The 21,315-nt window shown below is 35.6% G+C and overlaps 5 gene segments (V, D, J or C); 1 reads left to right on the plus strand and 4 right to left on the minus strand.

Moving 5' to 3' along the window:
* Positions 1 to 3,449: 3,449 nt before the first annotated feature.
* On the minus strand, positions 3,450 to 6,369 carry LOC141300313 (Ig lambda chain C region-like). The segment is given in 3 exon segments: positions 3,450 to 3,933; positions 4,783 to 4,834; positions 6,364 to 6,369. Coding segments are annotated over 3 exon segments (375 nt in total).
* Positions 6,370 to 9,758: 3,389 nt separating this feature from the next.
* Positions 9,759 to 11,978, plus strand: LOC141300314 (Ig kappa chain V region K29-213-like). The segment is given in 5 exon segments: positions 9,759 to 9,810; positions 9,901 to 10,030; positions 10,154 to 10,157; positions 11,369 to 11,528; positions 11,923 to 11,978. Coding segments are annotated over 5 exon segments (402 nt in total).
* Positions 11,979 to 12,037: 59 nt separating this feature from the next.
* Positions 12,038 to 13,769, minus strand: LOC141300315 (Ig lambda chain C region-like). The segment is given in 3 exon segments: positions 12,038 to 12,354; positions 13,210 to 13,261; positions 13,623 to 13,769. Coding segments are annotated over 3 exon segments (516 nt in total).
* A 2,350-nt stretch (positions 13,770 to 16,119) lies between these two features.
* Positions 16,120 to 18,730, minus strand: LOC141300316 (Ig lambda chain C region-like). The segment is given in 3 exon segments: positions 16,120 to 16,560; positions 17,337 to 17,388; positions 18,683 to 18,730. Coding segments are annotated over 3 exon segments (417 nt in total).
* Positions 18,731 to 19,068: 338 nt separating this feature from the next.
* LOC141300317 (Ig lambda-3 chain C region-like) lies at positions 19,069 to 20,978 on the minus strand. The segment is given in 3 exon segments: positions 19,069 to 19,492; positions 20,353 to 20,401; positions 20,955 to 20,978. Coding segments are annotated over 3 exon segments (390 nt in total).
* Between the last annotated feature and the right edge of the window lie 337 nt (positions 20,979 to 21,315).

A 21,315-nucleotide genomic window follows, 5' to 3' on the forward strand; every position in this document is an offset into this window, starting at 1 on the left:
TAATAAAAAGCCGGTTCCTGACCACACGAGGGAGACAAAGGACGTTACTACATGGTAATTTTCTAACATTATATTTTGTATTTGCATGTTTTATTTATTTTCTCATTACTTTAATTATGTCCACAATCAGTGTTGGAGAATGTTACTATTAAAAGTAATTAACTACAATATTGCCTTACTCCCTAAAAAAGTATAGTTGCCTTTTATGGAAAGTAATGTGTACCTTTTGCGTTACTTTTTAAATTTGAGCAGGGCTTTCTTGTTTTTTTTTTTTTTTTAATATAAAAAGTTATGTGTTTGGCAGATGTAAAAGCTCTTTCACACTAAAAGTGAAATTAATAAGCCTTGGGCTGAAGGAAATGTAAATTCATGTCTACAGTAGAACACAGGAAAAGAAAGTGCAACACTCTTCAGCAATTAAAAAATTGAAGCAGTAATTTTTGCTTTTTACAAAGACATTAGTTAATAAAATGGGATGTAATACAGAGAAATGTAAATGCATTTTCACAATTATATAACTACAGTAGGATAAGCATATAATGTTTACACAGTGCACACAACGCCTTATTCCCGATTTCTCTCAACATGGGGACAGGAGAATTGTCAGTCAATAAATGAGAAAACTGGCATTACGTATTTGAAAAATAGCCTAAATCAGATATTTTCTTGTAAATTAAAAAGCAAAGCGTTACTTTACTAGTTACTTGAAACTTGAAACTCTGATTACTTAACTTGTATTACTTGTAACTGACACTGTCCACAATCCTTTGATATTCTTTAATTTTCTATTAAATTTACAAATAATTTTTAATAAAAAAAATTGCAGACAGAGGCTTTTTTATTTAATTTTTATAAATTATGTCATTACAATCCTCTTCTTTCCATCAGTCAAACTCAACAATCTCATTTCACAGAATTACGAGTCAAAAAGGGAAACTGGATGTTAAGCTTATATGTGCGATTGTGTTCCTCTGAGAATAGAGCAGATGTTGTTTCATTATGTATCTGCAGGTGTTTTCGAGGTCCACTGAGTTAAGTTTATTTTTAACTTGTGAGCAAAAGCGCTAATGCAATGAAAGACCCGAAACAAAAATGACACCAAAAGGGACACAAAGTTACAATTATATTTTATTTTATGACTGAATGTTGATAAAATCACATAGCATTGTATGAAGCACAAAAACCACAGTGATACAAACTAATAGAGCAGCTGAATAAAAAACCTCCTGAACGTTTCACTAACTGCACAAACACACATCGACTATGTCTCCAACAAACACATTCACTGAAGTGGATCCACGTCTCCTTTGTGCAGATATTGCAAACATGGAGGAAGATGTACTAGGTAGGGTCGTTGTGTTACTGATGCTATGAGGTGTTTGAGCACCTGTTGTGCTTATTTTCTTTTTATTATTATTACTACATAACTTATTATTACAGGCTCAGGGAAAGATGGTATTTATCTTTAACAATGAACAATCATAATGAGAAAAACGGAAAACATAACTAGGATTGCTTACATCATAGTATGTGATTATATACACAGGGAAATATGATTAAATATCTCTGAATAATCCAAATATTCACATCATAGTTTATCAAAAATTGGATTTGTTGTTTTTGTTATTGATAAGCCTCAGGGATGAAAAGAGAAATTCAACAATAATTTAAGCTATAGTTTTGCGTGTGGATAAACAATTTTGAACATAAAACAAAAGTAATAACTTTTGCAAAAAATAAAGAATTTGGGTTTTCCTAACAAAAATGATTTCTTTAGGAATTAAAAAATACAAAAACCTAAATGAAAAAAACCTAAAACGTATCCGTTATAGGCCTACTACAATCACAATAAAAGAACAGCTGTTTCTTCAACATGACCACAAAATGAACAAATTTCATCAACATCAAAATATTTGTAGAAAGATGAATTAAACCTGTCGCTATATGTTAAGTTGTTGCACTTGTTATAATGTCGTTGGTCACATGATAACGTCAACATGGCGGAAGACGTGCAGATCACATCCATACTCAACGAGATTTGGCTGTAGAGTACGTACTCTTTTAGCGCTCGTTAAGTAAGTCATTGAGTATGCGGTTTCGAACGCATCAAATGAAAATCAGATTTGCATTGGCAGCTTTAGTGATTCTGATCGTCTCAGAATAGAGCAGCTCCGTCTCCAGTGACCATGTTCAAACCCCAAGAGCTTCAGTTCACATTTACTGCTAAATGCAGCTGTTCTCAACTATTACAATTAAACAGATCTTTTATTGGAATCTAAGTCCTAATGAAATTAGTCATTAAAACTGTTTTAGCTGAGCTCAAAATAATGCAACAAGTCTTAAGCATCTTCTAGTGTTTACAAGCAAACCTGTTGCACAAACAAAATGGCAAAATAGTGCATCTGTGTTCAGGTAAATGATCTGGAGTGTGTTTGCATATTGATCAGATGCTTCAGTGCTCTGAGAGTGTTTATAGTGCTGTAAGTTTAACACTTCTTTCATCACTGAGAGCTTTCCTCTATTTTAACTAAAAGAACCAGCAAGAAGATGATGATCATCAGCGTCTGTATCTGGACACTCATTCTTTCTGTTCAAGGTTCATTTACTCAATAACTCAAAATGTGATGTGTTTGATAGTAAAAAAAAGGTTTATGTTCTGGTTATGTTCTTTGAATAATAAGTGTTAAAATTATTATCTTTTGAAATTAAATTTAAAATCATCCACAGAAACTACAGGACAAATTTCTGTGACTCAGAATCCTTCAGCAGCTGTTCAACCAGGAGAAACAGTTACTATAAACTGTCAGACTAGCAGAGGAATTGGAGAACGTTCATGGGGTTGTGGAGACTGTCTCGCCTGGTATCTACAGAAACCTGGAGAAGCTCCTAAACTCCTGATTTATGACATAAGATCACGGCAGTCAGGAACTTCATCTAGATTCAATGGCAATGGAGCAAATTATGGAACTGATTTCACTCTGACCATCAGTGGAGTCCAGACTGAAGATGCTGGACATTATTACTGTCAGAGTGTACACAGGATCAACAGTAATGTTGTGTTCACACAGTGATAAAGAGTCGTACAAAAACCTCCGTCAGTCAGAGTCACAGTGACTGAACTTACACTGGAGCTGCTCAAACACTCACTTACTCAACAGTGTACATTTTCAGGGATATTAAATGTAACATAAAACAATCATAAGCATTCATATCAGACTGTAAATACTTCAACACTTTTTATAATTTAAAATTTATCTTACACTTTATCTGTAGTGTTCATTTCTGCAGGTGTTTTTTCATAGTTGAGGTGAATAAAGCTTTTTATTTTATCTTATTTTTTTAATGTGAGCTAAAGCCCTAATCCAAAGACTTGAAAAATGAACAATGGCAAAAAAATAAATAAATACAAAGACTTAAAGTTACTGTATTTTATTTATTGAGTACATTTTAATAGCATCACCACTGAATGATAAAGCACACATACTGTATAGTCTTGAATGAAACATAAAGCAGAGCAGATGCAGATGAGAGTGCCTGAAGCTGGATGTGGAGAATGAAGGAGTCGCTCATGTGCTGTTAGTCTCCATGTGAGACATGAGTGAGAAGAGCAGCAGATCTACTCTGAACACTGATGTCTGGTCAGGTGTCCAGTGATCTCAGGCTGGCCGCTCCGTGTGGCCTCACAGCTCACTGAGACGCCCTTCATCCACTCCAGCTCAGAGAGAGTCAGGCTGCTGCTCCAGCTGTACAGACCGTCCTTCTCCAGGAGCCCAGCGCTGCTCTCCTGAGACCTGCTGCTCCCGTCCACCTTCCAGCTCAGGCTCCAGTCTGACGGGAAGCCCTTGTTGGCCACACACACCAGTGTCGCTGTCTTCTTTGAGGAGATCTCTGCACTGGAGGGCGGCAGGACGCTCACTTTAGGACGAGTGACGCCTGACAAACACACAATAGTCAACTCAGTCAAAAGAAAGCATTTCTTGGCATTTTCCTTTCAAATTTTTAAAAATGTATGACAAATTAATACAATGATAGCTTTTCTTGGCCGATTTAACAATATTAAACTGCATGCCAAATGAATACATTTTTACAAAGCATGTGATCAGCAAACCAACGAAACACTGGTGAAATATATTGATTTGAAGAGTCATTTTTGTTATTAACTTCAATGTAAGTCACTTAAAAGCATCAAAAATCAGCAACCAACATAACTGCAGGAGTTAATTACAATGTTTGATGACAGCATGAGAAAATTGGGTACAAAAGTTTGTTCAGAAAAAAATATCTGGCATGGCTATTATAAATAACTACAAATATAACATAACAATCTACAAATATAAAGAAAAATACAACTAAGCATCCACAATTTCCAGTTTGATAATATCTACATGATTTACTTAAAATAATTAACACACTAATCTGAAAATTTAATTTTAATTACTGTCTTAAATTTTTAAATAAAATCTAAGTGGTGCTAAAATGACAACTTAATGTAAATTTTATTTCAGTGCACATTTTTAACCATTTAGAATTCAATTATCAATGAGGAAATTTTTTAAAATCAAGTTATTAAGAAATAACAGAAATGATTATAGTTCACTAATAAAAATAAGATGCCATGGCAATGAAAACCATATTTACAATGTTGACTGCCAAACATTAGGTGTGAATTAAAAATAAAATTAAAATATATAAATAAGTAGAGAAGTGCATCCTTTCTATAGAGCAACAAAGTGTTTATCAGTCAGTTGTTGTATTAATAATATTAAATTATGATTTACTTACTGCCAACATCCAGTTTGGTGCCGCTGCCGAAAGTCCACCACAGTGATACAAACTAATAGAGCAGCTGAACAAAAACCTCCTGAACGCTTCACTAACTGCACAAACACACATCAACTGAGTCTCCAACAAACACATCCACTCACAGCAGAAAATACCTTGATTTACTTCATGTGCTTTATGCAGTCTGTTTTATTACTAAAGCACGAATCTAGATTCATTTAAACAAAATTGTTTAATATCATGTGTGACACGACTCACAATCAAACTCAATTATGATCCCGATGATCATCTGAGCATGATGATCCTCATATCTGTTAAAAACCTGCAGGTACATCAATGGATTTGGCATAAAATTTAAGAATTAACATGTGTAAATAACATGTTTCTATCCAACTACAGTCAAAATTATTCTCACAGTCTCACAGGAGAAAGTTAGGGTAATATACTAAAGTTTATCTTGTAGATGTATTCAGAAGTGATGATCTGATACAATTCATAACAGACTGGGTATAAGAATACATAATTATATGAAAATGATCAATTTGTCTCGTTTCAGTAATTATATTTTGTGTCTGTTAATAAGTGAGCGTCACACAAAAACCTCCGTCTCACTCAAATGAACACAAACTCCAGAAGAGAAAGAGAGAACGACACTCAAACACACTGATATGAGACTCAACATCAGCTCTTCTGAATATCAATGATAGATTATTGGACTAAAATGACTTTTACAAAAACAACCTCATCAAATTAATCACATTTTCATTAAACATCCTAATGAATTTTAATCAGTTTTGATGACCTGTGACCCCTGGTATGGCCTTTGCCCTCTCTAAGAGTTCACAATCGCTGCAGTTGCTTAAAACCGACTGCGAAAGCCTTGATGACGACACACTTTATTCTCATTGGTCAGATTATGTGATGACAAGCACTACGTGTGCTGCGTGTTTTTCTTAAAAAAGTTCACGTGTGTAATCAATCTTTATATCGAATATCTGATATTCAAACAAAACATTATTGATAAAAATGAAGACTAGGCGATATGGTAAATATATATTCTTATTGTATAAGAGTTAAAAAAAAAAAAAAAACTGGTCAACCAGAGGCCATTTTTTAATGGATGTTGTGAGAGGCTTCACTACACTGAATAAACTGCTTATAAAAATTGAAAAATGTCCTATAGCTAACTACAAAACCAAGATACAAATAATAAGCGTCATATTTCATTACATTGAAGTAACTCACATACTTGATATGATCAACAAAAAAAGCAAAACGATTGTAGCATATAGAATAAATGATAGGGTAACTTTTTTCTTTTATTTATTTATCTTATGTAGTTTCATTTCTTCTTTTTCTTTATTCCTTTTTTTTAGACGGTGGGCCGAGTGGAGATTTCGTGTTTTCAAACGATCTGTGGTGAGGGATAACCCAGTTTTTTATATGTAACCGCTACGCTTTTCAACAAAGTAAATAAAAATTGTTGCCACTCACACACTTTGTCCATTACTATAATATCGATAACTTTCTCCTGGTTATTTTCCCGGCGAATAGAGCAAGCAACTACGTGCGGGGTCCGACCTGCATGACGTATTTGATGCCTTCATCCAATAGCGTGCATGGAAAGTGTCGGTGTTGGTGACGCGTTTGTGAACACACTGGAGCGCTTCGCGCCCAGGATTTAAGATTGTGTTATTTAAGATGAGAAATATTTTACCTAATTTTGCTACATATTCAGTTTGACACAAAATGAGTACGTAGACGTAACGTTATCCATTTGTACTGTTTTTATTTTATGTAATCACCTTTTGTCATACGAGGTCCTGTCATTTCTTTGTAATCTTTAATAAATACACCCTTCTGATTTAACACATTTGACAATGGTATTGCTTGGAAACACAACGTCATGAAAAACGAGACAGACAATACTCTTTTTCCCGCCCATGTTTACTTGGAAGAAATGGCAAAACATGAAGTGCTGTATGCATATATTTTAGGGAAGTGGTGGACCCACCATTCCCTTCACAGACATAAGTTGGGAGAAATTTATTAAATCAGTGTTTCTGTGGAAAGACCTTGAGGGCAGAGAAGGTATCATTGCAGAAGAGCCATTTCACAAATATCACGAAGATAAAACGAGCACAAAGGAGAAGAGAGAAGGCAGTATTAGTTAAAGAAACTGCAAAGGAAGGTTGGTATTATATTGTATAGACAGGCGGTGCAGTATTAGACATACAGTACAGGTCTAAAGTTTGGAAACATTACTATTTTTTATGTTTTTGAAAGAAGTTTCTTCTGCTCATCAAGCCTGCATTTATTTGTTAAAAAAATACAGAAAAAAATGTAACTGTTATATATTATTACAATTTAAAATTATTGATTTTCAATTTATTATACTTTAAATTATTTCTGTGATTTAAAGCTGAATTTTTAGGATCATTATCACATGATCATTTAGAAATCATTCTAATATGATTCATTATCAAAGTTGGAAACAGTTCTGCTGCTATAAAACCAATACTTTTATTCAGCAAGGATGTGTTCAATTGATAAAAAGTGATAGTAAAGATTTATATTATTATAATTTTTTTATTTATTATTTTGAATAAATGCAGTTCTTTTTAACCTTTTATTCATCAAATAAATTAGGCAGCAGAACTGTTTCCAACACTCATAATAAATGAGAATATTAGAATGATTTGTAAAGGATCATGTGATAGACTGGATGTCACATGTGACACTGAAGACTGGAGTAATGATGCTGAAAATTCAGCTTTGCATCACAGAAATAACTTTTTAAAAGTATATTCAAATAGAAAACTATTATTTTAAATTGTATTAATATTTCACACTATTACTGTTTTTTCTGTATTTTTGATCAAATATATGCAGGATTTATGAGCAGAAGAGACTTCTTTCAAAAACATTAAAAATAGTAATGTTTCCAAACTTTTGACCTGTACTGTACAGTGCAGTATGGACAGTAGTATATAGTTAAGATAGTATGGTTTACTATAATATAAATTAAATATATTATATATAAGAGCAAAATAGATATACAGTATGAACAACATATACAGATGTGCAGTGTAGTTGCAGTAACAATATAAGATTAGTACAAAAAACTACGCGAAATTTGTTGGCAAACTTTTACATTGGCTTGAAAAGGCCTAGCCCGAAAGTAAAATATGATAGTAAATATTAAATAGATATTAAATATGATATTCTACAACGGCTATGGCTACTACTAGTTCGCCAACTGAAACGTTACCCTACTAAAACGACACTAACGAGACGCTTACACGCGTTTGAACAACACAGTGTACAAAACAAACAATTTATATAGATATCATATTCTAATTAAATGAATACTTCCAATCACACAATGAATGTCCTTGACGATGATCAATGCGCTGCTGCTGCTGCTCGTGTCTGATAGCTAAATCATCCGTGTAACAGCTGTTCTAAATAAACTACATCTGATTGGTTAATAATAATCCCGTGTCAATATCTTGCCGCGCTATTGGCTCAACTGATATAGTAGGCAACCGCGTTTGCCTGCATATTTACGGGTCGCAAATTATGATTTCGTGGAAAATGTGCAATAAATGGGAGTGGCAACACTTTTCATATCGTTGAGAATAAAACAACCGTCCCAACTTTACAAATCCAGGTTCTCCCTCCATGGGGATCATCCATTTCGAAAAGTAAAGCAGATACGGACCCTCGGCCCACCGTCTATTTGTGTATGTTTGAAATACAAGGCGTTTCTCAATGTCAAGGAAGGATCCTCGGAAGCCAGAATTTCGAGGATGCTACGTCATCGACATCCGTCGAAGGACTGTTCCAATGTCGAGGATCCTCGGAGTTTCAACCAAGGACTGCGTCCTTCGTTCGAAAAATATCCCATACACAGGAAAGGATGCATAAGTGTAGCCTTCGCGCTCTTCGCGCTCTAAAATCACCCACAATCCTATGCGCGCAGCTTTGCTATCTTGTTCAAAAATACAAATGTCGGACGTTAGCGGAGTCATGAAGGGAATGAAGGGATCATTTTGCTCAATAGGGTAAAAATAGTGTAGTTGGGGAAATTAAAAAATAAACTTGTTTGTGAGATAGGACAAGTCTTTAACAAATAGTTGTTAAATTATAAATATTTTTCAATATCAAATATTATTACAATGGCTTGGTTGAATTCCGGTCTGTTATTTCTTGATAACAGACAACCGCGAAGTATACGGCACACGGTTGCCATGAAAAACAGAGCGTTGCTATGGACGCAGTTCTGTTCACTCAGGCAATATAATCGTTTTTAAATCAATAAACTCCTTTTTAATCATATTGATTTTTTGACTGTCAAGTGTGTTTAAACAGTGCAGGGTCAATTTGACGTACTGGATGTAATTATTTTTAAATAAATGATAAGAGCGGACCTTTCACTGAGGTAATGACGCAATAACGTGCACTTGTTAGCCTGTTCCATTTATGTGTTCTCCGAATGCTTAAGAGGAGCCTCGCCTAGCCTCTGAAGGAAGTGACTTGGAAGGACCAGTCCTGCCAAGGACGTATCCTTGACATTGAGAAACACCTACTGTCTCATCGTCCATAAGTGTCCGACTTGACGGCCGTCTCTTCACTCCTCCCCCGACTGCAAGCGGCTGCTCTCGCCAGCCGGCGGCAGGCTAGTGTAGTGCATCTCGAACGCACCTAATGTCATGCAACTCTGATGCAACTCTGATGATTTAAATTAATCATCAGAGTTGCATGACATTGTGAACTCAAAGCCTGTAGCTTCAGACACATAAATTAATGTTTTTGACTCATAACGTGAGAAAATATTCTAAACACATTATGTTTTGTGCAACATCTGCTGTAGCCCATACATATATTTACATAGAGACTATTTGCATTCCAGCACAAGCTTCAGGAGGTTTTATATCTTTGTGAGTTTCTGAGAATCTGAACCAACAGCAACCATGAGCTTTATCACCATCTTCATCTGGATCTTCACTGTCTACTGTTTCACAGGTGAGGAAATGAACACAGTCTATTCTAACTGAAAAAAAAATTCCTTCAGCACATATAATTCTAAATGTTTATTACTTTTCCTTAATGTAGAATCAAGAAGTGAAGTGACAATCACTCAGACGCCTGCAGTGAAACCTGTTCAACCAGGAGACACAGTTACCATGTCCTGTAAAACCAGCCCTGAAGTCCACTATGGCTGGGGTTCTCAGCCTCTATCCTGGTACTTACAGAAACCTGGAGAAGCTCCTAAACTACTGATTTATTTAATTAACGTCCTCCAGTCAGGAACTCCATCTAGATTCAGTGGCAGTGGATCTAACAGTGATTTCACTCTGACCATCAGTGGAGTACAGACTGAAGATGCTGGGCATTATTACTGTATGAGTTACCATTGCATAAGTAATTCTAATGGCGTTTGTAAGGGTGATTCAATATTCACACAGTGCTAAAGAGTCGTACAAAAACCTCTGTCAGTCAGAGTCCCAGTAGTCTCAGGCTCAGCCTCAGACGTCACGCCCACGGAACGTTGAAGGTCTGGCTACGCGAGACTAGAGTCAGTGACTGAAGTGATACTGCAGCTGCTCAAACACTCACTCACTACTGACACACAGAGACCAAACACAGGAACTACACACAAGTCAAATCAGCTCTAGACTGTGATCTGTCCTGTGGCAGATGTGTATTATTCAAATAGGCTCTGATTCTAAGAAAAAATCAGAAGAAAAAAACACTTTTCCCAGTCCCAATGATGTTGATTTTGTGTTTTGTTTTTGTAGATTCTACTACAATCATGATAAACTTGCCTTATGAAACAAAAACCTTCATAACTGCCTCATCCATGAGCAGAAGTGAAACTGTTCCAGTTCAGAGCATTGAACCAATCAAACAGTGAATTTTAGAATAGGGCAGCTCTGTGTCCAGTGACCATGTTCAAACCCCAAGAGCTTTAGTTCACATTTACTGCTAAAAGCAGCTGTTCTCAATTATTACCATTTTCAGAGTCTAAGTATTAATGAAACTGATTGTTAAAACACATTTCAGCTGAACTCAAAAGTCATCTTCTAGTGCTTATAAGCAAAGCTGTTGCACAAACAAAATGGTAAAACAGTGTATCTGTCTTCAGGTAAATGATCTGGAGTGTGTTTGCATATTGATCAGATGCTTCAGTGCTCTGAGAGTGTTTATAGTGCTGTGAGTTTAACACTTCTTTCATCACTGAGAACTTTTCTCCATTTTAATTGAAAGTAGCAACCAGCAAGAAGATGATAATCATCGGCGTCTATATCTGGACACTCATTCTTTCTGTTCAAGGTTCATTTACTCAATTAATAACTCAAAACATGATGCATTGATGGTAAAAACTGATTTTGTACTGGTTGCTTTGAATGTAATAACTGTTAAATTATCTATTGAAACTACAGGACAAATTTCTGTGATTCAGACTCCCTTAGTAGCACCTGTTCAACCAGGAGAAACAGTTACTATAAACTGTCAGACTAGCAGAGGAATTGGAGATCGTTCATGGGGTTGTGGCTCTTGTCTCGCCTGGTATCTACAGAAACCTGGAGAAGCTCCTAAACTCCTCATTTACAGCATTAGATCACGGCAGTCAAAAACTCCATCTAGATTCAATGGCAATGGAGCAGATTATGGAACAGATTTCACTCTGACCATCAGTGGAGTCCAGACTGAAGATGCTGGACGTTATTACTGTTTGAGTAAACACTGCAGAAAAACTGGTGTTTATTGTGTGGTTGAAGATGTGCTTACACAGTGATAAAGTCAAAGTCACAGTGACTGAACTGATGCTGCAGCTGCTCAAACACCCAACAGTGAGGATTATGAATAAACACGTAAATCTGCAACATGTCATTTTATCAAAGTTATCTACCATTATATGTGAGGTTCATAATTTTGCCGCATGTTCTTGTTTCATCATGAATCTGCAGATGTTTTCATGGTGCAGTGAATGAAGTTTATTTATAAAATGTGACCTAAAGCTTTAATATAATGAAAGACCTGAAAGAAAAAAGGACTCAAAGGCAAAAAGCTACAATTTTATTTTATTTGTTGAGTGAATTTTAATAAAAGCACACATATTCTTGTATGAAGCACACAAAGCAGAGCAGATGCAGATGAGAGCGACTGAAGCTCGATGTGGAGAATGAAGGAGTCGCTCATGTGCTGTTAGTCTCCATGTGAGACATGAGTGAGAAGAGCAGCAGATCTACTCTGAACACTGATGTCTGGTCAGGTGTCCAGTGATCTCAGTCTGGCCGCTCCGTGTGGCCTCACAGCTCACTGAGACGCCCTTCATCCACTCCTGCTCAGAGAGAGTCAGGCTGCTGCTCCAGCTGTACAGACCGTCCTTCTCCAGGAGCCCAGCGCTGCTCTCCTGAGACCTGCTGCTCCCGTCCACCTTCCAGCTCAGGCTCCAGTCTGACGGGAAGCCCTTGTTGGCCACACACACCAGTGTCGCTGTCTTCTTTGAGGAGATCTCTGCACTGGAGGGCGGCAGGACGCTCACTTTAGGACGAGTGACGCCTGACAAACACACAATAGTCAACTCAGTCAAGAAGAAAGCAGTTCTCTCCTTTCAAGTTTTCAAAAATGTATGAAAAATAATACAATGATAGCTTTACTAGGCCATTTTAACAACATTAAAATGCAAGTCGCATTAATTAATTTTAAGTCTGTGATTTGCAAAGCAATGAAAGTTTGGTGAAATTTATTGATTTGAAGAATTATTTTCATTATGAATTTCAATATTAGTTACTTTGATTAAAACCATAAAATATCAGATGTGAATAAACATAATAACTGCAGGAGTTAATTAAAATTTTTGATGACAGCATAAGAAAAATTGGGTACAAACGTTTGTTCTAAAAAATAGAAAATATAACTTTTGTCTAGCATGTCTATTATAACTTTAAAAATAACTTCTACAAATACAACAAAAATACATTAAAGCATCCATAATTAGAGTTAGCCTGTTAAAAATAATTGTAATTTTAAATAATTTTTTTCCAGTTTAAAAAATATCTGCAAGCTTTACTTAAAAAATCAACACACTAATCTGAAAATGTAGGTTTAATAAGTGCATTAAATTTGCATGTAAAATCTAAGTGATGTCAAAATGACAACTGAATGTACATTTTATTTCAGTGCACATTTTTAAACATTTAAAAGGTAATTATCAGAAATGATTATAGTTCACTAGTCATGAAATCAAAGATGACAATGAAATCTCTACAATGTTGACTGCCAAACATTCAATGCAAGCGAAAAAAAATAAAATTAAATAAATAAATAAGTGGAGAAGTGCATCCTTTCTATAGAGCAACAAAGTGTTTAACAGTCAGTTGTTGTATTAATAATATTAAATGATGATTTACTTACTGCCAACATCCAGTTTGGTGCCGCTGCCGAAAGTCCACCACAGTGATACAAACTAGCTGAATAAAAACCTCCTGAACGCTTCACTAAATGCACAAACACACAGACTCACAGCACAAACTTGATGTGCTTTATGTAGTCTGCATTATTACTAATTTAAAGTTGAATTTGACATTTTTATAAACTGAATTTGTAAAAATTAACGTTTTATATTATGTTGATTTAGTGATTGACAGAGACACATGTGTGATGATCCTCATGTCTGTTAAAACTTTGACAAATTATTTGGTCTTGTAGATGTATTCAGTAGTGAATGATCTAATATAATTTATAACAACTTGGCTATTAGATGATATAATAGTATGAAAAAAATATTTCAGCGTTTCAGTGGTATTTTGTGTCTGTTAATGAGTGACCGTCTTCAGGTAAATGATCTGGAGAGTGTTTGCATATTGATCAGATGCTTCAGTGCTCTGAGAGTGTTTATAGTGCTGTGAGTTTAACACTTCATCACTGACACACACAACAATCTTCATCAACATGACCTTCATCATCATCTTCATCTGGACACATTTATACTGCTTCATACTACAAGGTGAATATATATATTTGAAATAAAAATGAAATAAATTTACAATGTCAAATAATTTATTTTTATAGACTCATAAATGTTTGCGTTTCAGGGTGTAAATCTCAGATCACAGTCACACAGACTCCTTCAGTGAAAACTGCCACACCAGGAGAAAATGTTGAGATGAGCTGTAAATTCAGTTCTGCTCCAGCTTGCAACCTACCCTGTGTGGCCTGGTACTTACAGAAACCTGGAGAAGTTCCTAAACTCCTGATTTATAGAACAAGCAGCCGCCAGTCAGGAACTCCATCTAGATTCAGTGGCAGTGGATCTGGAACTGATTTCACTTTGACCATCAGTGGAGTCCAGACTGAAGATGCTGGACATTATTACTGTCAGAGTTACCACAGTGGTGGTAGTGTGTTCACACAGTGATAAATAGTCGTACAAAAACCTCCATCAGTCAAAGTCACAGTGACTGAACTGATACTGCAGCTGCTCAAACACTATCACTCACTACTGACACACAGAGACCAAACACACACACTGCATATGAGCTCAGAACTGAGTTATTACATTATTACAGTGAAAGGAGAAAGAAAAAAACTAAACCAAAAACAAAATATAACATTTCCAGATTTGTTAGCAGAAAAAATACTTTCAGTCAGAATGCACAAACTGAGACTAGTCAGATGGTTTATTTATATAAACATGAAAACATAACATTTTGAGTGTCAGTGTCAGCACTATAATTGCGCATTAAAGCACTATTTATTGCATTAAAATGATTACCTGTTTTACTTGCATATCTTACATCCAAATGAATAGCAGTGAAAAAAATGTATAGAGCAGCTGAACAAAATCCTCTACTCTACTTTTAAGTGCACTAAAAATAAATCTTCCAAACATCATCTTTACACACCAGAGACTCATGCTGAACACAAATGCAATGACTTGAAAAGACATGTCATTTTAGTGCAAAAAACAAGTCAGTTTTCAATGTGATTATATTAATTTCTGATCAATTTCACCAAACACATTTAAAGAAACAAATCACGCAGACGATAAGAGCAGTGTGTCAAACTACTACGCATTTACTGAATGTTCAGACTTTATACCTTCTAGTCAACAGTCTGACAGCTTATAATACTTCATAATGACTGTTAAACATCTCAACATCATAAAAACAGCTGCAAACTAGTGATTCTCAGGGTTTGTGCATTTATGTGTATTTCTCTGTATAATCTGCAGATGATGAGAGTCATATGGAGACATAAACGCTGTTAGTCGATTGACTGATGAAGGGTTTTTCCACAGAGAGTCACTTTGCATCTGCACATGCTTCAGCGCTCCGAGTGTTTATAGCGTTCAGACTCAAACACTTTATAACACACTGCTGTTTACCACGGTACAAAACCAACAAACACAATGAATCTCTTCAGCAGCTTCATCTGGATTCTGACAGCTTTTATTCCAGGTAACAGAAGTTACATTTTTGACTTTTTAATGTTCATATAATTTGATTGAACACATATAATGTTGTTGTCAGCAGCATCCAGAGGAATCACTGTGACTCAGCCTGAAGTAGTGACTGTTTCTAAAGGACAAACAGCCACTATAGAGTGTAAAACTGATGCTGGAATAGATGGCTGGAGTTTAGCTTGGTATCAGCAGAAACCTGGAGAAACTCCTAAACTCATCATTACTGGAGTAAATGATCTCTATGATGAGAGTCTCAGTCGATTCAGTGGGAATGGAGCACAATATGGGACTGATTTCACTCTGACCATCAGTGGAGTCCAGACTGAAGATGCTGGACATTATTACTGTCAGAGTTACCACAGTGGTGGTGTGTTCACACAGTGATAAAGAGCCGTACAAAAACCTCTGTCAGTCAGTCACAGTGACTGAACTGATACTGCAGCTGCTCAAACACTATCACTCACTAAACAGTGAAGAAACACAAATGTAATATAATATAATTTTTATTGACGTCCATCATTATTTTTGAAGATGATTAAAGTTACTTTTTGCCAGTTTTGAATTTTCATGGATATTAAATGAAATACAAAGCATTCATTCAGTTTTCCATTTGCTACATTGAAAACTTAATCTAACACACTTTATATTTTTAAATGTATCTAACACTATATTTGTGAGGTTCATAATGTTTTATCATTTATCTGCAAGTGTTTTCATGGTGCATTGAGTGAAGTAAAAAAAATAAAAAATCTAAATGTGAGCTAAAGCCCTGATCCAAAAAAAATAACACAAAGACATAAAGTTACAAATGTATTTTATTTATTGAGTAAATTTTAATAGAAATCACCACTGAATGATAAAGCACACATTTAGTCTTGTATAAAAAACACAAAAAGCAGAGCAAGAAGCTGGATGTGGAGAATGAAGGAGTCGCTCATGTGCTGTTAGTCTCCATGTGAGACATGAGTGAGAAGAGCAGCAGATCTACTCTGAACACTGATGTCTGGTCAGGTGTCCAGTGATCGCAGTCTGGCCGCTCCGTGTGGCCTCACAGATCACTGAGACGCCCTTCATCCACTCCTGCTCAGAGAGAGTCAGGCTGCTGCTCCAGCTGTACAGACCGTCCTTCTCCAGGAGCCCAGCGCTGCTCTCCTGAGACCTGCTGCTCCCGTCCACCTTCCAGCTCAGGCTCCAGTCTGACGGGAAGCCCTTGTTGGCCACACACACCAGTGTCGCTGTCTTCTTTGAGGAGATCTCTGCACTGGAGGGCGGCAGGACGCTCACTTTAGGATGAGTGACGCCTGACAAACACACAATAGTCAACTCAAGAAGAAAGCATTTCACTCCTTTCAGGTTCATTTTAAATAGATGAACAATTAGTAATAGTTTTTAGTCATTTTAGCATCACTAAACTGCAAAGTGTCACCTGAATGAATTTTTACAAAGCCTGTGATCAGCAAAGCAATGAAAGTTTGGTGAAACTTATATTTATTTTGAAGATACATTTTCATTATCAACTTCAATACTAGACACTTTTATTAAAAGCGTCAAAAATCAAATATGAATAAACAATTATTGCAGGAGTTCATTACAATTTTTGATGACAGCATAAATTGGGTACAAATGTTTGTTCTAAAAAATAGAATATACAACTTTTGTCTAGCATGTCAATTATAACTTTAAAAATAACTTTTACAAATATGAACAAAAATACATTTAAGCATCCATAATTTCCAGTTTGTAAATATCTGCAGGGTTTACTTAAAAAAATCAACACACTAATCTGAAAATGACAACCAAATGTACATTTTATTTCAGTGGATATTTTTAAACATTTGAAATGTATTTATTAATAAAGAAAATAACAGAAATTATTATAGTTCACTATTACAGTCATGAAATCAAAGATGCCATGACATTGCAAACCATCTTTACAATGTTGACTGCCAAACATTCAATGCAAACTAATAAAAAATTAATTAAATAAATAAGTGTAAAAGTGCATCCTTTCTATAGAGGAACACAGTGTATAACAGTCAGTTGCCGTATTAATAATATTAAATGATGATTTACTTACTGCCAACATCCAGTTTGGTGCCGCTGCCGAAAGTCCACCACAGTGATACAAACTAATAGAGCAGCTGAACAAAAACCTCCTGAACGCTTCACTAACTGAACAAACACACATCAACTGAGTCTCCAACAAACACTTCCACTCACAGCACAAATGTGATGTGCTTCATGTAGTCTGCATTATTACTCATTCACAAACTGAATTTATAAAAATTATTGTTTTATATTATGTTGATTCAGTGATTGACAGAGACACGTGTGTGATGATCCTCATGTCTGTTAAAACTGCAGGAACATCATGGATTTGACATCAATTCTTTGGTCTTGTAGATGTATTCCGTAGGTAATGATCTGATATAATTTATAAAAACTTGGCTACTAGATGATATAATAGAATGAAAAAAAGTCTCATTTCAGTAAATGTATTTTGTGTCTGTTAATGAGTGACTGTCTTCAGGTAAATGATCTGGAGTGTGTTTGCATATTGATCAGATGCGTCAGTGCTCTGAGAGTGTTTATAGTGCTGTGAGTTTAACACTTCATCACTGACACACACAACAATCTTCATCAACATGACCTTCATCATCATCTGGACACTTTTATACTGCTTTGTACTAGGTAAATATTGTATATTTTAAATAATAATAATAAAATACTTTTATTAAATGTCAAATAATATATTTCTGTGGACTCATAAATGTTTGTTTTTCAGGGTGTAAAGCTCAGATCACAGTCACTCAGACTCCTTCAGTGAAAACTGCCACACCACGAGAAAATGTTGAGATGAGCTGTAAACTCAGTAGTCCTGCACCCTGCAATCCTGCACCATGTGTGTTCTGGTACTTACAGAAACCTGGAGAAGCTCCTAAACTCCTGATTCTTTATGTAAACACCCGCCAGTCAAGAACTCCATCTAGATTCAGTGGCAGTGGATCTGGGACTGATTTCACTCTGACCATCAGTGGAGTCCAGACTGAAGATGCTGGACATTATTACTGTCAGAGTTACCACAGAGGTTATGTGTTCACACAGTGATAAAGAGTCGTACAAAAACCTCCATCAGTCAGAGTCTCAGTGACTGAAGTGATACTGCAGCTGCTCAAACACTATCACTCACTACTGACACACAGAGACCAAACACAGGAACTACACATGTGCTCAAAACTGAGTAAGGAGTAAAATCAGCTCTATTAGACTGTGACTATAGCCTACTCATATTTAGAGAAAACAGTGTTTAAAAAATATCAAATCAAACACCTAATAATAGCACCACATGATGTTTTGATTTTGTACATTATACTACACTCATATCTCATTTTTATGTCATATATTAAAGCCATTGAGAATCACCAGCAACATAAAGATGCTCTTGAGCAGTTTCTCAAGTTGCTGCTCCATCTCAAGCTGATAGTGATTTTTTTTAAACTCACAACTCATTTCTCATGAGCAGAAGTGAAACTGTTCCAGTTCAGAGCGTTGAACCAATCAAACAGTGAAACTGTGAGTTTGAGGTGTAAATCAGATTTGCATTGGCAGCTTTAGTGATTGTGATCGTCTCAGAATAGAGCAGCTCCGTCTCCAGTGACCATGTTCAAACCCCAAGAGCTTCAGTTCACATTTACTGCTAAATACAGCTGTTCTCAAATATTACAATCCATCAACAGCAGCTCAAACTTTAGTGAAGGAACGACACACTGATCAATGATGCAGTCCAACACAAATGGAAGGCGTTCAGAAGCTTTATTGAATGAACATCAATGGCAGCACATTGAAAGACTGCTTCAGTATTGAGCTGTAAATCACGTGACTGCTGTGAATCCTGCTGCTCTTCACTGGAGAAACATCAGCACTCGGAGCTCTTGAGGAACGAGGCCTCTTGATCATCTCCGGCATGTGTTACTCTGCAGACGAAGTGTTCTGTGCGTTCCCAGAGTGCTTTTTTGACGCTCAGGACGCTGCTGAGACTATATCGTCCGTCCCGCTCGCTCTCTGCGCTGGTCTGAACCCCCTCGGTGACCTTTGACCCATCCAGCATCCAGCTCACCTGCGCCCCCTGTGGAGAGTAAGAGCTGAGCAGACAGAGCAGTGCGGCTGAGTCTCCAGAGATCTGCAGAGAAGAGGGAGGCAGCAGAGACACGGAGGGCTTCACTGCAGGACCAGCTGAAACACACAAACACACAAAACTCAATTATGCACATCTGCAGCTATAATCTTCAATTGAAAATCACATACAGTTTATCATAACTCCACGTCACTGCTTTTATTCACATGTCACAAATATCCTGAATTAAGTATAAAAATATTCTCAGTTAAACTAATTTTCAGTGCTACTAAATGTGTCATGTACTTCAAAATATAAATCAGTTCTCTAAAGCAGACATGATATACGGCAAACCATATAATAATTTGATTTTATCTGAATAAGGAACAGTTTAATCTCAAGCTGATTTTAAAAACACTGTACACATGCAAACTGATGATTTAATATTTAAACAAATTTAAACAATCATTTCATTATTCTATTGATCTATCAATAAATATAAAGTCAAATTATGAGTTCTTCAAATCTTTCTCTTATTGTCTGATGATGACACCTACATTAGAATTATTTTGTCCGTATCCTTAAACTTTTGTATGATGACTCCTTATTTACCAAAAATTGTTTAAAAATCATGTATTTTAAGAAATAATTGAATATGTCAGAAAATACTGCAATTAATATATTTCAAGCAATGAAATGGTAGCAAAAACATAATATCTGAAATTGCTCATGTAAAATTTTAAAATGTTTAAAATCACTATGAAATATGCTTTGAAATGGTAAAATATGAATGTTATGAATATCGCTGAATATATGTATTTTTTAAATAGCAGACCATTTTTAATAAATTATAAAACATTTAAATACATTTTTTTCTCTTTAACATTTTATATATTTTTAATTATTTTTGCCATATGCTTGCTTAAATAATCGAAAAATTAAAACAATACATTTTCATGATAGAACTGAAGAGACTTACCGATCGTCAGTTTAGTTCCTCCACCAAAAGTGTACCACAGTGCTTTATTCTAGTGAAAGCGTCGTACAAAAACCTCCGTCACACTCAAATGAACTCAAACTCCAGCCAAGAAAGAGAGAATGACACTCACACACACTGATATGAGACTCAACATAAGTGATGGATTATTATAAAAAGCAGCACAAAAAAAAAATCTTTATATAAATACTTGTTATTGCATCAGCAAGGCTGAAATCATTCATAATTCATAATCAATCCCAAAATGCATTCATCGCATTTTCAGCATATATGTGATTTTAAGGTCTTTTAATTCTATTCAACCCTTTATATTTAATTTTTATGGCAACATTAAAATGGTTATTCCCTATTGGATAACCTTTTATTTATTATACAGTATCATGGATACATTTTTTATAAATATATATATATATATATATATATATATATATATATATATATATATTAGCAAAGATATTGAAGAAATTAAATGGCACAACTGTGTATCTCTACTGTCTTCGGGTAAATGACAGTGAGTATGTTTGCATATTCATCAGATGATGAGAGTGTTTATAGTGCTGTGAGTTTAACACTTCATCACTGACACACACAACAATCTTCATCAACATGACCTTCATCATCATCTTCATCTGGACTCTTGTGTTTGCTCAAGGTTTGTGGATCACAAGTCTGATATTCACTCATTTCCTCAAGTATATTGTTTTGAGTTGATTTTCTTCTTTTGTTTCAGAGTGTAGAGGACAGATCACTGTCTCTCAGAGTCCCTCAATGACAGCTCAACCAGAACAAACAGTGAAAATCAGCTGTAAAATCAGCAAAGATGTGTACAGATGGAGTGATGGGGATGAAGAGTTAGCCTGGTACTTACAGAAACCTGGAGAAGCTCCTAAACTCCTGATTTATTTAGCAAACAAACTCGAGTCAGAAACTCCATCTAGATTCAGT

This window comes from Garra rufa, chromosome 24 (genome assembly GCF_049309525.1).
Source record: "Garra rufa chromosome 24, GarRuf1.0, whole genome shotgun sequence".
In the NCBI taxonomy this organism is placed as follows: domain Eukaryota; kingdom Metazoa; phylum Chordata; class Actinopteri; order Cypriniformes; family Cyprinidae; genus Garra; species Garra rufa.